Source organism: Siphateles boraxobius, unplaced genomic scaffold (genome assembly GCF_051911475.1).
Source record: "Siphateles boraxobius isolate OS27281-9 unplaced genomic scaffold, OSU_SipBor_1 48, whole genome shotgun sequence".
Lineage (NCBI taxonomy): Eukaryota > Metazoa > Chordata > Actinopteri > Cypriniformes > Leuciscidae > Siphateles > Siphateles boraxobius.
This window is the reverse complement of record NW_027509119.1, coordinates 5,618,330-5,643,997: the sequence shown is the minus strand read 5'-3', so window position 1 is coordinate 5,643,997 and position 25,668 is coordinate 5,618,330. Positions and strand designations below refer to the sequence as shown.

The following is a 25,668-nucleotide window of genomic DNA, read 5'->3' as shown; positions in this document are numbered from 1 at the left end:
GAAACGCGCTCTGTAGCGCTGTGTGTTCGCTGTCGGCTACGGTAGAAACATGACGACACAATATGTCGACCTCCATAGAAGGGGGCGCCCGCGGTTATGGAGATATAAATGTCTCATTCTAAGGTAATAAAAACATAACGGTTCATTACGAAAGGTCTTTATACACCACTGAAAACATAGTTATGGATCTTATATTGCATTTCTGTCGATAGATCCTCAGAAATATTACACAATGCACCTTTAAAAGCAAATCTCTTCATTAGCTTTGAACTTTGAGCGCTGTAACTTTGCACAAACAGCAACAATACACACTAACTAAAGTTAGAAAAGGGAAATCATAATCAACCACCCCTTTAAAAGGATTAGAAGGTCCAAAACAAAAGATGAAATGGATATTGGATATAAAATGACAAAAGCATACTGCTTCTTTAGATTTCATACCGGATGTGATTCTATTAAGAGAAGTAGCCTCAGGTGCAAAACTAATATTTCATACTTTTATACACACTGGCCCTGAAACGTTTGGACACTTTTGGATATGGCATCTGAAAACAAATGATGCTAGAGATCATTTCCATTCTTTACTTTTTAATTTTGTAATTAAAACCAACTAGCCCCAATTTTAGTGGATGCCTTAAGAAACTATTTACATGCTCCACTAACATTTCACAAAAAGTATGTCGCAATTTATGAACAATATTGTTTAGACAATATTATTTTAGAATTTAAACAAATGTTGTTATAATGCTGAGATATTAAGACATTTTAAGTGTGGCTTAAGTGTGTGAATACCTTTGGTGTCACTGTACTTCATCTCTCTCTCTCTCTCTCTCTCTCTCTCTCTCTCTCTCTCTCTCTTCAGTTGAACTTGAGCCTCTGGTGTCTCTGTGTCCAATAAGTTACATACACACTTAAAAATAAAGATTTCAAAAGTTGTTTTTGCAGAGATTTCAAAGAATAACCATTTTAAAATAACCACTTTTTTTTCTAAGTGTGAGAACATAAGATAGCCTATTACCTTTTTCCACTGTATAGAAAGTTTTGTGCTATACAAGGTTCGCGGATGTTAAAGGTTCTGCATAGATGCCTATAAACCACCTTAATGTTTAAGTATCTAGAACTACACCCTTAATAACAATTCCTTTGATTATTGCATAACAATGCAAAGAATGTCATATAAAAAAAGGTCAGACAGACGTTTTAAAAAAAATAGAAGCAGCTTCCTCTCTGAGATGCCCTACTAAACTATTTTTCTGAAGCTTACTGAAACTGAATAAACTAGAAATATGTATCAGATCACGAGAGCTAATCTTTCATAAAGAATGAGACAGCTAAGCTAGTTTGCTTCGTCAATTTAACTAATCAATAAATGAACCAGACGTATTGACTCCGTTTTGTTGTGGCGGAACTGTTTCATAATATTTGTAGACTAAAAACGTTTTACAGCAACGATGTAATATCGGATAAATCACTTTCTGCCGGTGAGATTGAACCGAAACAACCTGTCATTAGAACTCAATGGATAGTTAGTCTACTCAGAGGAAGAGCGATTCAACAATACTGTTCACAAAATACAGACTTAGCCTACAAATACTAAAAATAAGATTTTAAAATAAGTAATAGGCACCTACTTTTCATTATAAGTCCGTAAGGGATTGAAGGCACAGGTACAGTACAGCGGTTCCGTGTGACTGACAGTCAGTCAGAAGCGAGTCAGTGAAGCGCGCGCGTGTTGATCTGTTGAGTGACTCTAGCTGGAGGCGTGTGTGTGTGTGTGTGTGTGTGTGTGTGTGTGTGTGTGTGTGTGTGTGTGAATTACATGCGGGAAAGGTTTTCCTATTGGCTGTGTGTTGTCCGTGTTCGTTCAATTTGAAATCACTACAACTCTAAATCACTTGCTGACATTAACCAGCGATAGCGAATGAGGGGACAGGTATTTTTTACTCGTCTAAGTACTCTTCCGTAAGCCCTAATGCAACAGGTGATAGTTCATGCATGCTTTTTCGTACATTCATTTAAGGACTGAACCATGAACGAGAAACACTGATACAATCTATCGTTACCTGTAAACTGAACACTTTAAATATTTCAAATGATTAAAATGCAGTTAACTGGAGTTTCATGGACGCTGGTCAGTATGTGACTAAATCTAATTAAACAATGGCGCCTCCACGTGGATCAAACATGCAATTAATGTGCCATTCAGGAGTTAAACGGTTAAAGCAACAACAGCTGATTGCTTGTGGATATTTAGGGATGTTATTAGCCTATATCCATATATGATGATGGATATTTTGTGCTATTTTGAGTCAGATCTGTGTCTGATTGATTCGTTCACTAATCTGACTGATTCAGTTATCCAGTTTAGTTCACTATAGCCACGTTAATTGCCACTAGTGTTTCATCTCCTATAAACACATTAAAGGTGGGGTAGGCAATTATTTCCATAAACACTTTTTGTTATTCTGGTTGGAACTCTCTTCACATCCTGATAGCAGGGTCATTCCTGGGATTCGGTAGTATTTCAGTCCCCCTTACTTTTTAAATTGGTGTTTCACCAAAATGAAATATAAAACTTTCCACAATAATTTTTAATACCAAAAAAAATGATTGCATTTAAATCATAAAATAGTGTATTATTTCTATTGTGAACTAAGCATTTTGTCAGGTCCCTGAGGTACTTTTTACCTGAATTTGTACTTATTTGTACTTAAATATTTAACAAAATGTACACAGTATCAATTTTTTTGGCAATGTTGTATTTATTTGTGTTACTTTCTTGTGAAATAGATTTTTCTAAAAAAATAAAAAAAAAGCAAGATATTTAATAAAAAACAAACTACAAAGTGATGTCCCTCAGACTGAACTCAACCCCGTCACACCAACTAATCTCCGCTTATAATTATTTAGACTCCACCCGACATCATTTACCAGAAATTACATAATTCAGGTTGCATAAGATGGTAAGTATCATACTTTTACAGTCTATGATTTTACCGGAGAAAAGTGAAGCCCAATAGAAGCACTCACGTCCTCACATTCAAATCCAAACTCAAAACACATCTGTTGAGCTGTGCATTTACTGAATGAGCACTGTGCCACTGTTCGTCCCAGTAGTATGTTCCTGCACAACCGGAGGCTGCAGTTTCAGGACCCCAGTTTTAGGACCGCAGTTTCAGGACCCCAGTTTTAGGACCGCAGTTTCAGGACCCCAGTTTTAGGACCGCAGTTTCAGGACCCTAGTTTTAGGACCGCAGTTTCAGGACCCCAGTTTTAGGACCGCAGTTTCAGGACCCTAGTTTTTTTGTGACAGCGCCACCTACCGAACTGGATGATATGGAGGCGGCAGCGGTTTCAGGAGCACAGTTCTAGGATCCAGGGGCCTCATGTACAAAGACTTGCGTTGAATTCATACTAAAACATTGCGTACGGACAGAGCTGTAAATGTGCGTACGCACAAAAAAAACAGATGTATGAATCTCTGCGTACGAAGGTTCCCACGCATATTCTCTTTGTACATCCCAATTAACGTAAAATTGAGCGCACATGCACGAGCACAACGCCCCACCCAGTCTCCTCCCTCAATTAAATCATTTAAATATGGTAATTAGTCCAATTTGGAAAAAGAAACCTGCAAGAACATGGCTAAAGCAAGCAAGAAACGAAATTTCACTGAAAATGAATTAGAGTCCTACTATTAGAGGTAGAAACAAGAAAAAATATTTTATTTGGAACTTTGTCCTCTGGAATGAATAACAAAAGAAAGAAAAAAGAGTGGGAGAGTTTGTCTGATGCCGTCAACGCGGTGGGATCTGAGAGTCGCACTGTAAATGAACTGAAGAAGAAATGGTCTGACATAAAGGTGGAAGTTAAGCGGAGAACTGCTGCGCACCGCCACAGTGTGGGCAGAACAGGCGGTGGTACAGGGGCCGATGAACTTTCACCCTTTGATCAGAGAGTTGCCTCTATTGTAGGAGACACGTTAATCTCTGGAATCGTATCCGTTGATGTGGGAGACTCGGATATACTGCAGGACTGCCAGCAAGGTAACTAATGTAAAATGTATTTCCTTAACTTTGATACATATAGCCTACCAGCCACCATTTTAATTTTAAAATGCATGCAATGTAGCAAAAAGTACACCAGAGATTTTTCGTATCCACTGCTTTTATTGCAAATGCGTGTACCCATTAATAAGGAACCGATTCAAATTACTGTTAACATGTGGCTGTGTTTATTTGGACTTAGGAACCGCAGGAACAACAGCAGGAACGTCCACTGGCACGCACTCAGAGTCCGCACCACCAGAGTCTCCACCACCCGAGCAGCCAGAGCCCATTCAGTCCAGCGTCTCCGGTGTCTCCATTGCTCCCCCCAGTGCTGAAGCCCGTCCATCTGGCCGCGTCTTGACGCATGCTGTTCTGGAGTCACAACAGCAAATTGTTAGGGCCATTGGAGAAATTAACAGTCACCTGAAAAATGTCACTGACGCACTCACAGAAATAAGGCATTCATTAAAGGAATTGGTGAAAAAATGAACTTTGTGTCTGAGTACCATTTATATTGTCGCAATTACACGTTGACGGGCCTGAATGGCTTGTTGATTGTGCTGCACATATACTGGTCCTGGGTCAGAGTCATGTGGCAGTGCTGCCACCTCACCAAGGGGTATGCCATGCCTGTGCGCGACATTGTGCAGCACTCCACAGGCCAGTATGATGTGGCAAACCTTGTCAGGGCGGTATAACGCCACCGACATTTCAGCTGCCCAATCGCCCGCTCCACAACTGACCGAGTGCGAGAATGGGCATCATTGTATCTGCGCTCTCGGTCAGTTTGTGGGTTGGTGAGGGGGGTTAACAGCCACGTCTTTAGTGGATAACCACTGTCTCCTGATGGGCAGTTGAATAATAACACACAAAAATTAAACTTTTAGATAGAACCATACATTTAAATGCATAACTTACCAAGTAGCCACCCATCGCGCACCCTGCCAGCTTGGAGTCTCATCCCAACCATGCTATTTGTAAGGATATATGAATCATGGGTTGCCCCAGGCCACCTTGCCACAATATTTGTTAGGCGCATTTGTGCATCACATATAATCTGCACATTTATTGAATGAAAATGTTTCCGATTCACATATACAAAATCTTCTTCAGATGGCGCCTTTATAGCAATATGTGTGCAGTCGATCGCTCCGATTACATTAGGAAAACCGGCTATCGCAGCAAATTGCGCTTTAATGTTTGGCTGGTCACTTGCATCGTATGGGAACGTTATATACGACTGGCTTATTCCTGAGCGGTCTGCCAGTTCTCTTTGGAAAGAACCAGTTGCCAGGAAACCAAGTGTAGTAAGCACCTGTAAAGGAACGGGCAATGCGTGGCTCCTCACTGTCTCTCTTTCCAAATTCGGACCCAACTCAGCGCAGAGTTCCAAGAGTATAGGCCGTGGAAATCTGAAACGGCTGATAAGCCAGTCATCATCGTGGGCCAGAAAATCATTGTGGTCCCTAAAAACTCGTTCTCTCCGTATTCGTCCATTGAAAATGTCCTCTAATAAAGCCAACGCTGCCATTGTTAGACGGGTTGTATCAATTTGCACATGCTTTATATATGTTCTTACTTAATTGCATAATTAATAAAATATTTTAATAAGACTTGTGTGACAATAATATGTCAAATAATTGATCAATTACAAATTATAAGCAATATCTGACAGCTGGTGGTGCGATAGAACAATTCGTAGTGTAATGTTTGCCACTTCACTTTATTGCCTCTATGAGTCGCCAACGGACAAAAACTATGAGAAATGTACGTACGCCAGACATGAGATCGGCGTGGAGGAACGCACATTCTCGCGTTAATTTCACTGTTAGTACATCTGGCCGTGAACGTGAAAGCTGACGTACGCCGTGTTTTTGTGCGTACGCAGTGTTGATACATGAGGCCCCAGGTGGTTTAGTTTGTACATAGTATCAAGATCCACCTATTATCTTAAAGGGTAACTAAACCCCTGGTCAAAGCCTGATTCCACCCACTGGCAATATTTGAAAAATGCTGGAAAAGTGGGCAGAGCCCATATTCAGTCATTTTTAGGTAATTAAAAAAAAAAAAAATATATATATATATATATATATATATATATATATATATATATATATATATATAAACATAGAAGATTATGGAATAGAAAAGCTCGTTACAGCAGATGGATTAGAGCAAGTAGCATCAAGCTACATGACACAATTTAAAATATTAATATTACACTTTTACTTAAAGGTCACTTTAAACCACCATCGAGAATTTGTATCATATTCCAGTCGCGGTTTAAATTGGTTTTAAGTAAATAAAAAAGATGTTAAAATATGTTATATAGCATTTTATATGCAGCTAATGGCTACACCTTGCTTAGCAATACTGTAAACATTCTTTATTCATATGAAAATATCGAAAATCACACACAAACCACATATACTCGAAATCGTGCATTTATTAGCTTCTTGTTTCAGGTCAAGAGATGTGCCTTAGCTTTGTTATCACGGAGGTCAGAATGAGGAAGTGTACACAGCAGCGCGTCATGCAGAACATAGATATCATATAGAGACTATATGATGTCTATGATGCAGAAGGGCAGGATTATTGTCACGTTCAACCACGTGAGATGATTGACAGCTCTATAACGATTAAGAGAGCGCAGAGAACTGACGCAAATCAGGAAGAGGAGAGATAGATCCATAGGCATATCTCACTGTGTTCGCTGTTTGAGCTTCGGATCGCATAATTTAGTGGAACATGAAAATCATTATTTCTCCAAATATGTGCACCATTGGACTAAGATTCTGTCTAGTGTTAATACAGTGTATTGCGCGTCAGCACACACAACGGCTGCAACCACAGTGCGGCCCCCCCATAACAACCCTCTGGATTGAGCGGAGTAGGGAACATCTCTAGGGTCTTCAAGTGGGCACCTTCCGTCCTCAGTGTTTCGTCGACTAGCCCACGACACCTCAAGAGGGCTCGACAGTGACTCTGGCGTCCCAGAGTCACCCCCCTCCGTCCCCCACTCAACTCAGCCCAGTCTGTTGGTTTATTTGTATAGGTTGTATAGTATTTACAGTCATTACGTTCCTGTATATATTGCGTGAATGACGGGTGGTTGGGCAGATATTGTGTTTTGTGGTAGGTGGTATGCCATACGGAACCGTTGCCACTGAAACTGCATATTAACGCACCAGTGGGGCTCGACAGCCTTAGTCAAACGGGTTGGCGCGTATGGTTGGGTTGCGGTGAGATTGTGGTTAGGTCTCAGCAGCAACTGTTGGTTTATTTATATAGGTTGTATAGTATTTACAGTCATTACGTTCCTGTGTATATTGCGTGAATGACGGGTGGTTGGGCAGATATTGTGTTTTGCTGTACTTGGTATGCCATACGGAACCGTTGCCACTGAAACTGCATATTAACGCACCAGTGGGGCTCGACAGCCTTAGTCAAACGGGTTGGCGCGTATGGTTGGGTTGGGGAGAGATTGTGAGATTGTGGTTAGGTCTCAGCAGCAGGAGGGATGTAAAGGTCAGTAAGCTGGGCTGAGTTGAGTGGGGGACGGAGGGGGGTGACTCTGGGACGCCAGAGTCACTGTCGAGCCCTCTTGAGGTGTCGTGGGCTAGTCGACGAAACACTGAGGACGGAAGGTGCCCACTTGAAGACCCTAGAGATGTTCCCTACTCCGCTCAATCCAGAGGGTTGTTATGGGGGGGCCGCACTGTGGTTGCAGCCGTTGTGTGTGCTGATGCGCAATACACTGTATTAACACCAGACAGAAGATTCACGTCACCAGATGGAAAGAAGCGTAAATGGATGGAGAAGCATAGGTTACTGTAAAGCTACGTCTTAGTTGGTGATTATCTTGGCGAAAGCCGAGTACAAATCAGCATGAAGTTTTAACATCTACTCTCGTGTAATGGAAATCAGAGCCCTGGCGGATGCTGTATGTATGTGAACACAAATAAACCGGAGAAGACGTGAAGGACTGCTTTATGAGTGATGATTTCTATTCAAAATAACGAACGTTACAGATTAATAATTTTGCACTCCTGTCATAAATTAAGAAATTAATGTCATTGCAAACCAGTTTTATCATAAACAGTGGTCAACTATCGAAGCTGGAGTTTTAAATATTTCTAATGGTGCTCAGTTTGTCCAGATCAAATAAGAGTGTGATGTTTTAACGAATAATGAATGTTGAACAATAATCTGGGGCCGTCTGTGATCTTTGCCACGAAAGGGGTTAAATGATGAGTGTTTTCGGTGATCCAGTTCGATAGGTGGCACTGTAACAGAAAACTAGGGTCCTAAAACTGGGGTCCTGAAACTGCCAAGGGGGTAATCCATCAGCCGGAAGTTGAAGCCTCGCGGGAGCCGCCATTGTAGCAGAACTTCACCTGCTGTTAGCATTCCATTGACTCCCATTCATTTTGGCGTCACTTTGACAGCGAATAACTTTACATCTGAGGCGTCCAAAGACTTCATTTGTCCATTATATATTTCTAAATAAACACGACAATGTATAAAAGGCTCCATTACTTTGTATCTTACGTTATGACCCCGTAGAAGCCGTTTTTGTTAAAAACAGGCTAACGATTGCGTCATAACCACGCGACTTTTTGTCGCACAATAGAGACATTACCGTATAGACAGGAGGAGAAGCTCGCAGGCAATCGGGGGGACGTCCCGTCAAGGGAGAAGCCCATAGATAATGAGTCCATAAAAGCAACGGGACAAAATATTTCAACAACGTTTTTGGGGAATTGGAAATAATTCGCTATGTGGCAAGTGAATACATATGAAGTGATTAATTTTTTTTTTATTCAGAACTGTTTGAATTACTCTAATTTATTTTGATTATTTTAATTTCTTCTATGTAAAGCACTTTGAATTACCACCGTGTATGAATGTGCTATATAAATAAACTTGCCTTGCCTTGCCTAGATGGCTAAGCGTACGGCGCAGGCTCAAATTGCGCTTGATGACGTAGATGTGACGTGAGCAAACCTGTCTGACAGTTGTAAACCTTCTAGTAGCTGTGCCAAGATAAATCCTCAAAAACGTTGCTGAAATATTTTGTCACGTTGCTTTTAAGGACTCTCTATCTATGGGCTTCTCGCTTGACTTTATGCCTCTATGTCCCCCCGATTGCCTCATGGACAGTAAAAGATTGCCTGCGAGCTTCTCCTCCTGTCTATATGGTAATTTCTCTACTGTGCGACAGAGAGTCGCGTGGTTATGACGCAATCGTTAGCCTATTTTTACAAAAACGGCTTCTACGGGGCCATAACGTTAGATACAAAGCAGAGCTGCCAACTTTCACGCATTGACCGTGAGACTCACGCAATTGACCCTTTTCACACGCTCTCACGACACACATCCATTTTTCTCACACAGAGAAAAATCGCGGACAAAGAGGACACTGACACCGACAGACAAGACAGAGTAGGTTACTTTTGATATGGAACAAATTTTCAGCTGTCAGATTCTGTAAATATATTTTTACGAGATTCACACAATAAATAACGTTTTGGCGCTCTTAAATGTGACAGACCGCTGTGGAGCGTCAGTTCAAACGGCACGTAATCAAGCCTGCAGCACAACACAAGCCCTGAAAAGTGAAGCCAAAACGTCTCGATCGCCCCCCGGTGACTGGTCCTAGTATAGGTCATAAACCCCGCCTCCCCATGTTATTCGATGAGACGTGAGACCAACTAAACAATTAAATTACACTTCACATATCGTTTTTCCAAAGAAGTTTCAGTCATTTACTGTAGTTTTCATCACACTGATGTAATTTCAAGTGTTTGTTTTTAAAATAAGTTTGTTTTAGTTAGTTATTTGATGCTATAAAAACAGCGCTGTGGCGTACATCATTGACAGCTGTGATTGACAGGTTCTCTGAGCAAAGTAGTCACTGAAGCAACAACGGACTTTTTTTCGGGATCTTTGGAGGACTGAGGAGATTGGAGCTTTAAATTTAATATCTAAATTTCTATAATTAATTATTTCACACCGACATAATGGTTTGTTCTGCATCAGAGGCGCGTGCTTACGATTGATTCAGCGAGAGTGAGGGCGGGACCAGAGCGGGACGTTGATTTCGCGGCTTTACTTCCTGCTCACTACTGCGCATGTCTGGTCACGAAATCGCAACTGCGCAGACTCAAGTCCCAAGATGTCAGCGCCATATCGGGACAATGGCGGCTTCTCGCCAATGGAAGAGAGCGAAGGGGCGTCGTCCATCTTTTTTTTTTACAGTCTATGCACGTGATACAGTAGCCTACAAATACCCCCCCCCCCCCCCCGTCAACAAATCTCACTCCTCTCTCCCCCAATCAACAAATCCCAATTTTTTTTTAATTCGATTATTTTAGACCTCTTGTTAACTTCACCTAATAAAGACAATACTAAGTCTTATGTTTCGCGTAAATATATATTCAGGTAAATGCAAAGACGAAAAAAAAAGAAAAACAATAAAATAACAATAATCAAATAACTAAAATATGTAAATGTGCGTGATTTACAGTTGATTTGCATATGAGGAGTGCGCGCGCATACGCACTGAATGCCTGGCATGTGCATATGGGTAGCCAGAGATGCAGAAGGAGGGTTGTGTGTTTGAGTGGACGCGAATCGTATCGCCGCACGCAGCTGGAGCTCCTCTGATCACACACACACACACACACACACACATACTGTACAGCTCCTCTGATCACACACACACACTGTAGCCTACTACAGCATCAGCCGCGCGGTCGAGATGTTTCTGCTCGGATTCAGCCTGTGCCTAGGCATCGTCCATGGAATTATCCCCGAAATATCCAAATCAGACATGGACATCATTGCAAACATGGAGACAAATGTAGAGCAAGGACAATCGTTCAAAGAGGTGGAGGAACTGATGGAGGACACGCAGCAGAAGCTGGAGGACGCGGTGCATCAGGTTTCTGCTTTCAAATACAGTATAGCCTATTTATAAGCCGAGATTTGGATAATCATTTGAACTTCTGTCATAACTAATAGCTTGATAATAGCATCACTGGTTATGGCACATAAGATCCCCCAAATGTGCCATTTATCATCAACCTGATATTAAAGAACTGATGACAGATTAAGTTGAAATGTGGACCAGTAATTCATATTTGTTAAATTGGATTATCTGTCTATTTTATAGGCCTTTTACCTCTACCTCAAAGTGTATGATCAGGTCCGTATGTGCTTTATGTGGTGAAATTTGAACTAACTTGTTTTATTCAAGTCAAAAAGCACATTTATTATTACTGAATATACATAAAAAAGTACTCACTGTAAGGGAAAATCGTTGTAATAAAATGTGACATTATAATGAATAATAACGTCGCAATTTTTTTAGGCCTGGAAAAGTCCTGGGAATCATAAAATCTTTTAATTTTCCTTCTTGCTACACTCAGCTCTATGTGAGTGCAATCTCTACGATTTTTTTGTTGTTGTTTAATTTTAACCAGTAATCATGAAAATCAGTCAAAGTGATTTTTTAAGAGCCAGTTCATGTTGAAATAGCTCATAAGTAATTTTGCACAGTTTGAGTTTTTGAATAAGAGCTTCTTTTTTTCTCGTTCTTCCTCAGATGGACAATGAGACCGCAAAATCAAGTCTCCATCCACAAAACGTCTCTTCAAACCCTCAAAATTACAGCAGTATTGAAATCATAGCTGGGAATCAATCTAATTATATCGCTGAGAGAATCAATATGGTAGGTGAAGAGCTTTAGTATGATTCAGTAATGCAGTTTAAATGCAGTCAGTCACTTCCCAGACCTGATTCTGACTGGTCAAATCATTTGGCATAATGACCACTTAAAAGTAATTGAGTTGTAGACGTGCTATTTCTCTTGCCAGTTTCTTCTCACATACAGTAGGCTAGATGTACCATCATTCTATGTGTGTATCATGTTTTAAATGCATGATAAACTCCGCGGCTAAATGCACATCTGTCTTTTTATTCCCAGACAACAGACGATCCAGCTGAAGACGCCAACACCTCGACACCCATGCGTCCAGGAGATAAAGAGAACAGCAATGATCACGATCACGTAAGCTGTCTGTCTGTTCGGCGGTCTCTCTCTTTAATTGTGTCTGAGAAACATGGCATCTTGCCCTTTTATTGTGCACATTTTCTGGAAGTCAGGAAGAATAGTGTTCAGGAAGAGAGGAATACTCTTCCTCAGCATTTGATTTCCCTTCTGACTGAAACGAGTCAGACATAATCGACCGAGGCTTTACGGATCCATTTGACATTTCGGATCTACTCATTCCAGGCGTCCAGGAAGTTCAGATAAAGAAAGCGAATGCTGAATAAGTGAGAGTGGATTTCCCTACGTGTCTGCTTTTAGACGGTATAAGCAGTATAAATCCATTGAGCAATGGAGAAAAAATACTGGAAATTTTCTGCTAGGACATGATCTGTTTTTCATAATCTGAGTGCTAAAGTGCGCGGACGGAAAGCTGTCTTTCAGAAGGTGATCGAAAATTTGGGACGTGCTCGTAGTTAAAAAGTGTTATTAAGCACAATAAGTAGTTAAAAATAACTCAATGCTGTGCTGACTGACATAGAGCGTGCGCACAGAAAGCCACGTCTCTCAGCATACGATCGCGAATTCAGTTCTGCTATCGCTAATTCAACGTTTAAATTACATAATGTTTAAATATGTAATTTTGGTGATCAGAGATAAGTTTCAAGGGATAACATTTTTGACTACAGGGGGGACACATTTCAAGGGCTCCGCCAGTAGTGGGCACTCGTGCAGCGTAAACAATGACGTACATCCGAGTGAACGAGACGAAGGGAAGTTAGCGAGGGAAGGGCATAAAAACGCAGCTATTCTTTACAAAATATTTGCCATTTGACAGCATTTGATTGGACAAAAATCTGTGTAGTGCAGGATCAATATTTCAATATGTAGTGCAGTCATCAATATTTTTGGTCTGTTTTTCCAGATGAGATTGTACATTTCAAATGCATATGATTTCAAAACAAATGTCACAATTAATTAACATCAAAAAATTAATTAGATGTGGACTAAACGCAACAATTAAGGTCCTTAAGTATAATTTGTAATACTATAATTGCAGTGGCTGTATTTAATAAGTTTAATATATGTATTTCTTCTAAAGATATTAGTATTATTTTATTATTAAACCTTTATTTAACCAGGAAAGGACTCGTTGAGATTAAAAAATCTCTTTTTCAAGAGTGTCCTGGCCAAGACAGGCTGCAGTACATTACCACATATACAGTACACACAAACATAAAATATGCAAAAAAACATTAGAAACATTAAACAACTGACACAGCAAATCTTTCAAAGTCAACCAAAATCCTAAAAAAAACACTAGGTAAAACATCTGCAGCCAGATGTGGCTGCCTCCATGTCAATCAACAACCTCTTAAAAGCAAACAAGGAGACGAGCTCAGTAAGTTTCATGGATTTCTGTAAATTGTTCCAAGCAGAGGGAGCCGCAAACTTAAAAGCCTTTTTTCCTAGCTCAGTTCTGACCTTTGGGACAGATAGCAGGAAAAAGATCCTGGGAACGAAGATTATAAGTCCCGGTACTATTTATACTGATATAGGTCCGAAGGTAGGATGGGAGGAGACCTAAAAAATTGGAAGGTGTGACTTTTTCCTCCGTTAAATATTTATGAACCAAGGTTAAAAAAAGGGAAATTGACTTCAAACTCTACACTTCAAAATCAGCCTAAATGTGGGGGTGTAGATAAAAACCTAGAGTATATGACCAGCTCACATCCTCCTTAAATCCTGTGAATGTTGTTTTAACTCGGGTGAAGCATTACACCGCTATTGATTAGTTATGTGGACTATGTGCTTGAAGTTTGAAGCTCAAATCTCCTCTGTTCCTTCTCGAAGGTTTTGAATGCTTTTCTTGTGTCTCTCAGGAGTGTGTCATTGATGAAGACTGTGAGAAGGGCAGGTTCTGTCTCTACGAGACACACAGCTCAAAGTGTCAGCCCTGCAAACAGCTTGATGCGGTAAGAGGTTTCAAATTTCACAGACCGGGCACACTGCGAGGTACACTTAACCTCCAGTATTATCCGGAATAAAAGATTCTAGTGCATGCTCGGTGTTCAGCCTAGTCTCTAGTTATTTCCATTTGGTTCATTTGGTTTTATGCACAAAGATTGTACCCTATAATGTGGCTTTCCAACAATATGATGCAACCGAGCCTGCATTGTGACTGCATTGCAGTGCGAGTGCACCTGGAATCTGATATGCTGGAGCGTTTCTCCTTTGGGTTTCACATCAAAGTGCACAGATTGCTAAATATGAGCGTCTCCGGCCCCACATAGGACACTGAGTTCACCTCGAGACACAGGAAGTAGGGAAGCCAATTAAGCAGAACACAGATGTGCATTACTCTTACAGGATGCTGTTGAATTAGATTGTAACAAAACAAAACTGTGTATGCTGGTTAGAAAGCCTTGTCGATCTGTTTTACTGAATTTTAAAATGATCTCACTTATTTGAAATAACAGTGAATGCAATTCTAAGTTTTTTCTAGAATGAATGAATGAAGGGAATCGGTATGGGATCAGAATCATTACACTCCCCAAACGATTCTCCTCATTCCTACACAGAACCCCTTAGAAATCGCATAGCAACACCCTGACATCATGGTGGCAATGATTGCACAGCCAGATACTAGTCTTAAAGTCCCCCTGTAGTCAATCATGTTATCCCTTAAAACTCATCTTTGATCAGCAAAATGTTTTTTTCCCTTAAATAGCTTGAATGTAACTCTACACCCTAGCCTTATTAAGTATTCATGGTTCTATGAATATGTAAATGAGCCCCGCCTCCACTCACTCACAGCATCTCAGCGATCCACTCGTTGACGATCACATGTTGATCTGATTGGTTACAAGCTAGTTTGTGATGTCAGAAACACCAGCGATTTGCACATGGTTAGTCTTAAAGCATATTAAAAACACCACATAGACATATAAATAACATTAAAAGCTGGATTTTCACCACAGGGGGACTTTAAATGTACAGTTTAGATATTAAGAACTGTTCATATTAGTATTAGTAGTGATATCTGGAGATGCATTGCTGCAGGACGACCTGTGCGTTGATGTGCTGAAAGATAGTATCGTGTTTGATTAAAAAAATTTGCTGAAATGTAAGTGTAACATGAACCGAAAAAGTAACTCAAAGGGTGAATGGCTGTCTCAATGCACTCTATGTACTTTATCCCCCTCAGACGTGCACCAAAGATGAGGAATGCTGTGCGGGACAGCTGTGTGTGTGGGGTCAGTGTGCGAGGAACAGCTCAAAGGGAGACGCGGGAACCATCTGTCAGTACCAGAGGGAATGTAGGGAGGAGTTCTGCTGTGCCTTTCATAAAGGTAGGAGCATCATAGGAGTGCATCATATTATCTGGCAAATATTTTGGTTGGCATATGCTGACACTGCTTGATAGTGCAGATTCCTAATAGGGATGTGTTGTTTTCTACTAATTTTTATTTAGTTAGGCTGCCTGTTTGATCTTAAAATGGCAATGCATATTTGTTTGACACTTAAAAGGGCAATAAAAAAACTGTTTCCTTTTTATATTAGGTAGCCTATCAGCATATCATTAACGTGATTTCTAGATACATTTATTTTATTTGTTTTATTTCATTAAGTACTGTTCTTTGTTGGCATGACCTTTTTACAAACAATATTTTAAAAGCTTCAACACACATAAAATAAAATAAAAACTTTAATAATGAGAAAGATACAAATAGACTATAATATCGCAACCATTCAACGAGACACCATTCATCCATAATAGCTATTTTTTAACTAAATTTTTTAGGTGAATGAATCACTCCGAAATCGCATACTCTCTTGTGTAGGTACTTACTTTGAATAAGTACACTGTAAAAACAAACAAGTTCATTCAACTTAAAATAATTTGAAAACTGGCTGCCTTAAAATGTTTTGTTAAGTAAGCTACATATATTGGAGTTCCTTAAACCTAGAATTAATCGTTGGTGATAAAAAGGTGAAGCTGACAAAATAGTCTGATCAACTTTAATTTAAGTTTAATGAATTCATTTTTTAAGTTACTCCAACAAGACATTAAAAGTTGTGTAAACCTAAATCCCAGTTGAGAACATAAAATTAGGGACACCAACAAACTTTTCTGCTATCTTGAGTTGTTTACACTAAGCATCTTGTTGAGTCAATTTATAAGTACTTTGTGACGGCTAAAAAAGTGTTCTATATAGTATAAATGTGTGTAGCATGAATGTAATCCGGACGCACCACATTCTCCATGTTGTCATTATCATTTGACCAATCAGCGTCAGTTGTGTGTGTCGCTTCACTAACCCTAACCCTAACCCTAACCCTAACCCATGAGGCCACGGGATAGTAAAGTGTCCATCGTATGCACACTTCAGAATCTCGCCGGAAGTAGTGGGTCATCTTGGTACTTGGTACACCTACACTTTTACGAGTACTGTGAATTTGGACACACTACTCTTGTCGGATTACATCTACTAGATTACATCGGATCACATCTACGGACATACTACTCTTGTCCGAATTACATACATACTATAGAGGACATACTTTTTTAGCAGTCACATAGTAAATACTGTTTGTCACCTACTATATGGTAGAGAAGTATGCGATTTTGGATGCAGCCTTACTTATATTTCTCCCTTCTATTTAAAGCTCCATTTTGAAGTGTGTGACCTCTGGTGGCTTCTCATGCCTGTAAAGGCCGACTTTAGCACAAACCAATAGTATTCAAGTGTTGGTTGTGAAGGAGCAATTAATTAAGGGGGATTTGCTAAATGTATACACCTAGCTTTGCTGAATCACTTCTCTTTCGCATAGTTTCTGATCGACTTTTGCAAATACAATAGATCTATGTTTTTTGTGAGGAAAACACTTGGTATTGATGATTTGTAGATGCACAAATTTTATTAAAGGATAATAAGGCTTGTTGCAATGACCATCATGACAGTGTCACCCCCTACTGGCGTAAATATGTAACACCACTGAACGAATCAGTACGACTCTTTTTTGTGAACGGAATCAAATGACTTGATTCACTAAGATGAATCATTTCCACCATTGATTCATAACTACGAATGTATACATTTTTCAGCCTTGCTATTCCCAGTGTGCAGCTCTAAGCCAATCGAACGCGAGCGCTGCATAATTTCAGCCAATCACCTGATGGAGCTGCTGTCATGGGATCAGGAGGGGGAGAATCCGCAAGAGCACTGCCCATGTGCTGGTGACCTGCAGTGCCAACATCTGGGGTACGGAGCCCTAAAGGCCATCTCATTCTGAACAATATATTATATATTATTATTTATACACAACCAGTCAAGTGTTTGTGGAAAGTTTTTGAAAAAAGTCTCACCAAGGCTGCAGTTATTTGATTAAAAATACAGTTAAAACACTAATATTGTGAAATATTATTACAATTGAAAAGAACTTTTCTATTTCAATATATGTGAAAATGTAATTTATTCCTGTGATGCAAAGCTGAAATTTCAGCATCATTACTCCAGTCTTCAGTGTCACATGACCCTTCAGAAATCATTCTAATACGCTGGTTTGTTGCTAAAGAAACATTTCATATGATCAATGAAAACAGTGGGATATTTATGTGGAAAACCGTGATGCACTAACATTCCCAAGTTATGAAATACTGATATGAAATTGGTCATGAACATTGTTTTTGCTGTCTTTATCAGACGAGGCGCTCTGTGCCTGAAGAGTCAGAACTCCAGCGAGGAGGACCTCACTGACACCCTCTACTCTGAGATCGACTACCTCGTCTAGTGAGCCTGACACATGCTGAAACAGACATGAACGCTTCATCATCACTCCAAAGCTTTGTAGGAAACGCCTTCACTTTAATCACCCAAACGCACAGGCTCTGAATCGCTGAAGGCCTGAATCTAAAAGAGCGTTCACACTGACATCGATTTGGAAGCGGATGTCATTCAGTGCGAATGAGAGTTGGTGATTTGAGGTGACCCGATGCAAAGTTGGGGGCGTCAAGTGACACTTCTATAGTCGAGTGAGGCAAGATGATTCATGTTCGACTCATGCACTGTATGTTTGATTGGAGTTTCAAAGCTATGGCCAATTAGGCATACCGTAACATTTGGGCATCAACCAGATCTAGTTCGTCAAATCAGTGTCAGTGTGAACAGCCCTCAAGTGTTAAAGCTCAATGGTGGGTTTTTAGCATAGGAAGGAAGCACACATTATTAATGTAAACTACTAATGCTACAATAATATGTATGGCAGAGACAATATGAGGACAGCTCTGATGAGATCTTAGTGTAGTAGTTAAAGTGATGCACCCATACAACAAACCTCATGTAATTTCCCCAGGCAAAAAATACAAAACATGCTCCAGAAAATAAAAAGTTGAAAAACACATGTTGCGTCTATCTTTTCATATACAATGTATAAATGAGGGTTTGAACTAAAATGGCTTTATTTAATTGGTCCACTTGTATGTTATAATTAATTTCTTCATAAAGGTGACACCATATTACCCTTCTGCAAAAATTCGTAGGTGAAATCATCATTTTAACGATTTAGTCACATCATTTTAAATGATCTTTAATCACCACAAATTTCGTGTAGATTTCCCCAATGCAGATTTCACTGGTTCACGTTTATCATGCGAACTCATAATTTTTCAAGCGAAAATGAAATTCATCTGGTGTTCGTTTTGGAAGTTCGAAACAAGTTGCCAAAACGAACTTTCTAAAAAAAAATTCACTCTGGCTGGTAAAAACCTTTCGAGCTAGCGTTGGCTCATGGCGATGATGTAATAGGTGGGCGTGGCTCTGAGGCTCCGCCTTCTTTGACATGGAAAAGTTCCCCGGTTCATTTCTTCTGTTGAGTCCGTCGAGGCGATGAGCCATTTCTGCTGTTTAATTTAAATAATAGGCAATCATTTTAAGTTTTGAAAGTTATTATGGTATATAAACAGTATTTTATATAATTACTACTAGTATAATTGCTAACACTTTATACTACGTACACAGGAATAAAGTACTTACAAATCATTTGCAAACTACTAGTTAATTCATAGTTCATATATTGTAGTCTCTACATTGTTAATATATGAATAGGCTATATACAAATAGTGAGCTCTTCATTTGTTGTCACTGTAATTAACAAAATTATCATTGTTTAATTAGCGCATATGTTAAGAGTTAGATCATGTTTTTATGTGTTAAATAGGTATCACTTTAGGAAATTAAGAAATGAAAAGCTTCACATTCCATCAATTAGGGTTAGAAGAACTGTTGCTAATCATATAATAAGCTAAGAAACATAATCAAGGTCAGTTCCTAAATGTTGTTGTTGTTTTTTTTAGGATCTTTCAATCTAATGGTTAAGTTCACACAATTTACATATGAACGCGACCGGAGACGACAGAAAAACATACAGCTTCAGCTTTAGTTTCTGCTCTGAACCCGCGAGAGCAGCCGAACGCTGTGAGTGTGTGTTAGAAATCAGGAATGGTGGGAGAACATTGTGTTCGGTACATTTTTCTTCTTCAAACCAAACTTGGGTCTTCAGCCGACAAAGTTTAAATCCCGTCTGGCTAGAGTGCATCCCATAATGTTCCCGCATTAGATCAGTAGACGGAGAGAAGACGGTCTTTTGTGGCGGTTTGAACATTTGATCACATGAGCATTTACACTACGAAAGCAATCCGGTCGAATGTGTTTCCCACTACCTCTGGAAGTGGTTGAGAGTGGACAAGCTCAAAACATTTTAGACCCCGTTTACACCTGTATTTAGTGTCGTCCACTTGTGATCCGATCGAGCAAAACGCATCTTAATATCAGGTGTAAACAGGGCCTAAAATATAAGATGTTCATATACGTCAACCTGGAAGCAGGCAAACAGAGATTGATTGTTGCTTTTTATTTCAGTATTGGCATGTCTACTGTGAACAGCTTGTGGCAGCATTAGGAGCCCAGAAATCTGCGGCGGTTCAGTCGAGCTCAAACACCGGCGTCCGAACCCTCCATTTCCAGCTACGCGAAAACAGCAGCGAGAAGCATTTCCATGCACACACACGCACACACACCTGCCACATCTGAACCCACAGGCTCTGTTCAATTGTGCAGAAATAAAAACAAAAAATGAAAAAGAAACACAGGACATGTCTAAATGGAAGAAGAAAAGCTGAGTACAGATCAAAAAAATTAAAACACGTGCCATTTAAAAGTCACTCACAAGAACTAACATCGCCTTTATCAGTCTGAAGTGAAATAATTTACATGAAATAAAAAAATGAATATCGGGAACAAAGCGCGCTACTTGATTCGTGTCACCCCACTCTTAAAGGCTTGCAATTCATATGTACCAGTGTCATAAGCCCCAGTAGGGAGTAGTGAGAGGAGGAGCTTCAGCAGTCAGTGGGCGGGTCAACCGCTAACCACACCCACACACAAAAGGAAGCATAAACTGCAAGAATAGAACCTGTTCAGCCAGAAAAGAAGCATTTAATTTCACAACTATGTGTTAAATAAACAAAAGGAGAGATATCCCAATATTCAAGTGAGAGCATCATACCCAAAATTTCAAGTGAAAGTGTCATAAAACGACTGGAGTCGATCGAAGAGCTCTCCGAAATGGAAGATGAGCAGTGCGGGCGTTTGGAGGTGACTGGATACATTACGCACTGTGCTCGAGTGACTCGGGACGATGAGAATTTGACACGCTGGATCACATCTCAAAATTATAGAGTGAGTTGTGGACAAACAGCAAACGCAGAACGACGGGACGAAAAATCAATGGAGATGGCCCACCGAGAGTGCAAAATAAAGAGGGCGATAAAATCTCTCCCAAACTGCCCCCTTTCTTCTAACAAACGCACCCATCTCCGTATTATTAAATCGATTTATCTGAATGATATTGAACTTGAAATAGCTTTTGCACTTCCCTTTAAACTTTACAGTACAATAAACTATGGTGCACAATAGTACTCTGAGACGCGCTATGCGTTCTGGAGCTCAAAGAAGAGAGCGTCAGCCGGACAGCACTGGTGACGTTGATTCAACGTGTGGCCCAAATGCCAGGGTGGCTGGCGAGGCAGCGCTACACTGCAGCGGGCAGGTCAGATAGAGAATAGGGAAGGATAGTCCGCCCCCCCCCCCTCTCAGTCCTGTCCTGGGTCTTTGGTGGGCCCTCCGTCCAGGTATATTTTGAGGGCCTTCTCTTTGCGGGGGGAGTAGCTGACCCGGTGGCCCGTCTTCAGCAGGCGACTGCTCTCCTTCTTCATCAGCTCGTTGCGCTCCTCTTCAGACAGATCCATGAGCTCCTCAGTGCTGTCCCTGTGGAGGAGGGAGGGGGGACAGGGAAACGCATGAGTGACAAGTGGACCAGCAAGCAACTGGCCAATCACTGATTAAAGTCATTCATTTAGTTCATTTTAGCTTTAATAACGACATGTTAATGTTAAATTAAAGGGAGTTTAGCAAGTTTAATAACATACCATAGCATAACCAGCCTTTAACAATAAAATCCACTTTATTAAAACACTTATTAAATGATAAATATAAATTAAAGCTGCAAGCAGCATTTATCGGTGTACAAGCAGTTAAGGCCTTTAAGCACAAAAGCATCAAAAGACATTAAGTTTTGTTTAGCATACATTTAACCACTGACATAATAGATGGAAAAGACCATTTACAGCCAATACAAGCAATTTACCATAGGACATATATGGTTTTAAAGCTTTTTAACAGTTATAGCGCCACCTATGGTCCGATCTCCATGAAACTTTGCATGCTTCTTCACCATGTTATGACACATATGCTCATACATTTTTGTGAAGTTTTGACTTTTCGTTTAGGATTTATAGGCTTTTGACCATATTTTGCCACGCCCCTTTTCTAAATGAGCCCTATACATTCTGTCCGTCTTGAGCCAAGGATCACAGTAGTGTAAAAAGCTTGAGGCTAGGACCAACGGTCTAGGAGTTATGAGCAATTTAGTACTTTTGGTTGCTGTAGCGCCACCTATGGGCCAATCGGGGTCATACTCTGATAGGTTGTCCCCAAATTGAGGCCTACCATTTGGCCGAGTTTCAAGTCTCTAGGCCTTACGGTTTGGGCTGCACGATGCATTTTAGGGGAATTTTTTCCCCCAAAAAAATTCTAACAATTACAATAGGTTTTCAGCACTAAAGTGCTTGAACACCTAATAATTCAATCAAAACGATGTACAATAATATAATGTACCCTGCCTAACAATCTAGCCTTTACCAAGAAATCCACATTAAAACAATAATTGAATAATAAGTATAAATAATTCAATCAAAACAATAACATAACAAACATAATATAATATACCAGCCTAACATTAACTAGCCTTTAAGACCAATTAAACTAGTCTGACAACTCACTCACCAGTCTATTCTGAAAATGGGCATTTTTAAACTTCAAACTGTTTAAAAAGATGCACATAGTATGTCTTAAATTGCCCCTATTATTCTATTTTAAAGTTCCTGATTTTAGTCTCTTTCAACAGGCATCCGAAATCAAAAAACACTTTAATTTTCTCATAATATCCATTGTAGCATCACCTCTTTTCTCACAGTGTCTGAAACAGTTCGATAAAGGATTCAGTTTCTCGAAACTCCTCCTTTCCGAGAGCTTCCTCTGCTCTGATTGGTCAGATGGACCCAGTGTGTTGTGATTGGTCGACTGCTTACAGCACGTGTCAGAAACTAAACGGCCATTACCATATCTGAATTTCAGTTCTTCCTCAGCACAAGTAAACACAGTGATACAGTTATGATGGGGCCGGTTTTACCGTATCAATTTCATCTTTTAAAAGTGCATAAAAAGGTGGATTTGGTTTTGCAGCGCAGAAAACAGAGTCTTCTCAACATGTCGACAATGTGAACCACACTCTTCCAGGCCTCAGCTACATCTACAGTGTTTGAGGGTCAAAGAAGATGTTGTTTGCGGACAGCCAATGAAGACCGTAGGTTGGCATTATGTAAATCTATCACAAACATACGTAGGTTCGTGCAGGAAGTGAGACTGGAATTACTGACGACTCGTTTCAGGCAGTTCAGAATAATTTCTTTGTTTATGGGAGACACTAACTCCATTGCACTTTGATCTTTGAAACTTTTGCAGACCTTTTACATTAACAATCAGCTATATTACACACTGAAAGAAAGTTAATATATGCAAAAGCATAACAGAGTGCCGAAGTTATGACATCACTTTGTAGGCCAAAATGCGGAAGTGAGTTAGCATTTTAGCACTTCCGGTTCCCTCGCTCTAAAGTCTATGGGTTTTTTGAATGGGTTTTTGCTAAATTGCCTGAAATAAGGTCTGTGGTTAACAAAGCCTCTAAATATTTTCATATTTTGATCTATGACACAAAACACACCAGTTATAACCTGCTTGTGGTTTTTTAAACTTTATTGTGTCTGCTTGTGGTTTTTAAAACTTTATATAGGCTTCAAAATGTATACATTTTGGATTAACTTGTAAAGATTATCTTGATAGACAAAACGTGTAAGGGGCACAACTGTTTGTTGAACACAGATCTTCTTTTTTGCGATTTTCCAAAAGTCTATGGGGAAAATGCATAGCTTTTCGATCGAGGGAACCCATGCGCCGCTAACTTCCGAGTTGTCCTACAAAGTGACGTCATAACTTCGGCACTCTATAGGCAGTTTAAAATAGAATTTCCTTTCAAAACATAGAGACTAATTCCATTCATGAAAGGGAAAGTCTTTACCTGTAGAAGATCACAGCACCATCGTCACAGATGTAGAGTGGCCAGACATTGAGGGTGGAGACTTTAGGATTCCAATCTAAATCCTGATGGATCTCCAGCACTGAAATGTCACAAGGAAAAGTTCCTCGTCCCTGTAGGAGAAACAACACACTCATATATCTGAGGCACTGCAAGAAGGGCATCTGAAACTCAACTAAGTCTGATCCCAAAAGCCTGCCGTACCTTGGCAAACTCCAAGTTTTCTAAAGGAATTCTAATCATTTCACTGAGCTGCGGAAACAAAAACAAAAAAAAGAGATTAGCACTCGAATGACAATTGGGATTTCTAAGCATTCATCAGCAACATTTCTATATTCCACACACCTTCTCCTTGAGCTCCTCTACGCTGCTGCTCTCCAGCACCACCTCCCGAAAGGCCTCGAGCTTCATCTGGGAAGGACACCAGCGACGGGTCAGAACCGCTAACTGAGACATGGACTTCATCCGCTCCGGTTCTACAAGCAAGGAAATCAATGATGGACAAAATACAGTAGTCAACATTTGAAGTGGATCAAAAAAGTTAATCAAAGTTATTGGGGTATTGTTCAAAACTCATGTATAACTTTGATAAAAAAAAAAAAAAAAAATGTTGTACTACTGTATATGGCATGCTGGATTAGGTTTAGAAATTGTATAACAAACATGTTTTCACCTTCGAGGACTTCCAGGAACACCTCCCAGTTACTGGAGATGTTGATGTCTTCCTCATAGACGTGATAGTCGAGAAACACTGTGCCCGGGTTCTTCCAGGTCTTCTTCCTGAGTCTAAACCTGTGACACACAGAGGCACACACATCTTGTTTGTATTCTGAGGCGCTAATCGTCCTCTGCTGTGAGTCAGTGTGTTTAAAGGTCAGCTGCTGCAGTGAAGCATTGAGATGTGACACTGTAGCGCGCAGAACGTGGATGTGCGTCCAAAACTGTTGCAGGATGAGTCAGGCCTGAGACAACAACAGTCATCTCAAGCAGAAGAAAACTGGGATTTAAAATGATTCACCATGGAGAAATTGCAGTATTTATTACAAATGATTTATCTGTGCATATAAATTCAAGTGCCTTCGTAATCTTTAATCAAAATAACTTCCCCAACGACTTCTCTTCTCTGATGACGTGCTTAAGGGCGACCAATAGTCCAAAGTGTTTTTTAAGCGTTGATCATTGTAGCTGATCACATACATATGTTGAGGGCATGAACACAATGGCCAATCAGAGGCGTTTAAGAATAAGTTCAACAGTGCTCAAAATGCTAGAGGAAAATGCTGGTAATGTCACATTTTTTACAGTTCAGTACCGATTTGTTACCGAAGTCGGCACTTTTGACAACACTAGTCTGAGATGTCTTTGTGTGGGTGCTAGGGCTGTCACTTTACGTTCGAAAATCGATTGCACAATCGATCGGTCCAACAGGCACAAGTTTCGAAAACGAAAATAGGGAATCGATTTTAACTGCCTTTTTTTTTAACCAAAAATGTGTTTTAGGTAGACAGATCAATACAGTACACAGAACATGTAGGATGTTGGAAAATAACAATGTCGTTTCTGTTAACCAAATGCTTTTTAATATTCGCTATTACTTCAGTGCAAGTGAACAAGCGCGCCGTTATTTTTTGCTTAGTGTTGCTTTGCTTAGTGTGTTCAAGCGAGCCAGAAATGCGCAGATTCTGCACAATACGCTGTATTTAATATATCATGAGGACTCACGAGTTGCGTATTTGCGCTAAATCCACGCAGATTTGGCTTACACGAACTTCCCCAGCAAAGTGAGTAAAC

At 40.1% G+C, this 25,668-nt stretch overlaps 3 protein-coding genes across 37 annotated transcripts in view; 1 reads left to right on the top strand and 2 right to left on the bottom strand.

Annotated features, from left to right (window-relative positions):
• mical2a (microtubule associated monooxygenase, calponin and LIM domain containing 2a) overlaps positions 1 to 1,923 on the bottom strand; it is an 81,313-nt gene extending 79,390 nt beyond the window's left edge. For 19 of the 33 annotated variants that reach the window (XM_077201683.1, XM_077201681.1, XM_077201698.1 and 16 more), the window contains exon 1: positions 1,632 to 1,768. The gene's annotated coding sequence lies outside the window, so the exon portion shown is untranslated. Of the gene's footprint in view, positions 1 to 792; positions 886 to 1,631 lie in introns of all 33 variants that reach the window. The other 14 variants (XM_077201684.1, XM_077201673.1, XM_077201679.1 and 11 more) reach the window with 12 other exon arrangements.
• Positions 1,924 to 10,644: 8,721 nt separating this feature from the next.
• On the top strand, positions 10,645 to 18,505 carry dkk3a (dickkopf WNT signaling pathway inhibitor 3a). Its single transcript, XM_077201744.1, has 7 exons — positions 10,645 to 10,995; positions 11,659 to 11,784; positions 12,040 to 12,123; positions 13,986 to 14,078; positions 15,311 to 15,455; positions 17,213 to 17,369; positions 17,811 to 18,505. Exons 1-7 carry the CDS (start codon positions 10,813 to 10,815, stop codon positions 17,896 to 17,898), a joined length of 876 nt encoding a protein of 291 aa, XP_077057859.1. The 5' UTR covers positions 10,645 to 10,812; the 3' UTR covers positions 17,899 to 18,505.
• Positions 18,506 to 20,001: 1,496 nt separating this feature from the next.
• The window catches only part of usp47 (ubiquitin specific peptidase 47), a 33,625-nt gene continuing 27,958 nt past the window's right edge, over positions 20,002 to 25,668 (bottom strand). For all 3 annotated transcript variants that reach the window (XM_077201667.1, XM_077201665.1, XM_077201666.1), the window contains exons 24-28: positions 24,551 to 24,669; positions 24,223 to 24,353; positions 24,082 to 24,129; positions 23,860 to 23,990; positions 20,002 to 21,431 (exon numbers count right to left, since the gene is read on the bottom strand). In XM_077201667.1, coding sequence (XP_077057782.1) covers positions 21,257 to 21,431; positions 23,860 to 23,990; positions 24,082 to 24,129; positions 24,223 to 24,353; positions 24,551 to 24,669 — 604 coding nt within the window. In that variant the 3' untranslated portion in view covers positions 20,002 to 21,256. The remainder of the gene's footprint in view (positions 21,432 to 23,859; positions 23,991 to 24,081; positions 24,130 to 24,222; positions 24,354 to 24,550; positions 24,670 to 25,668) is intronic.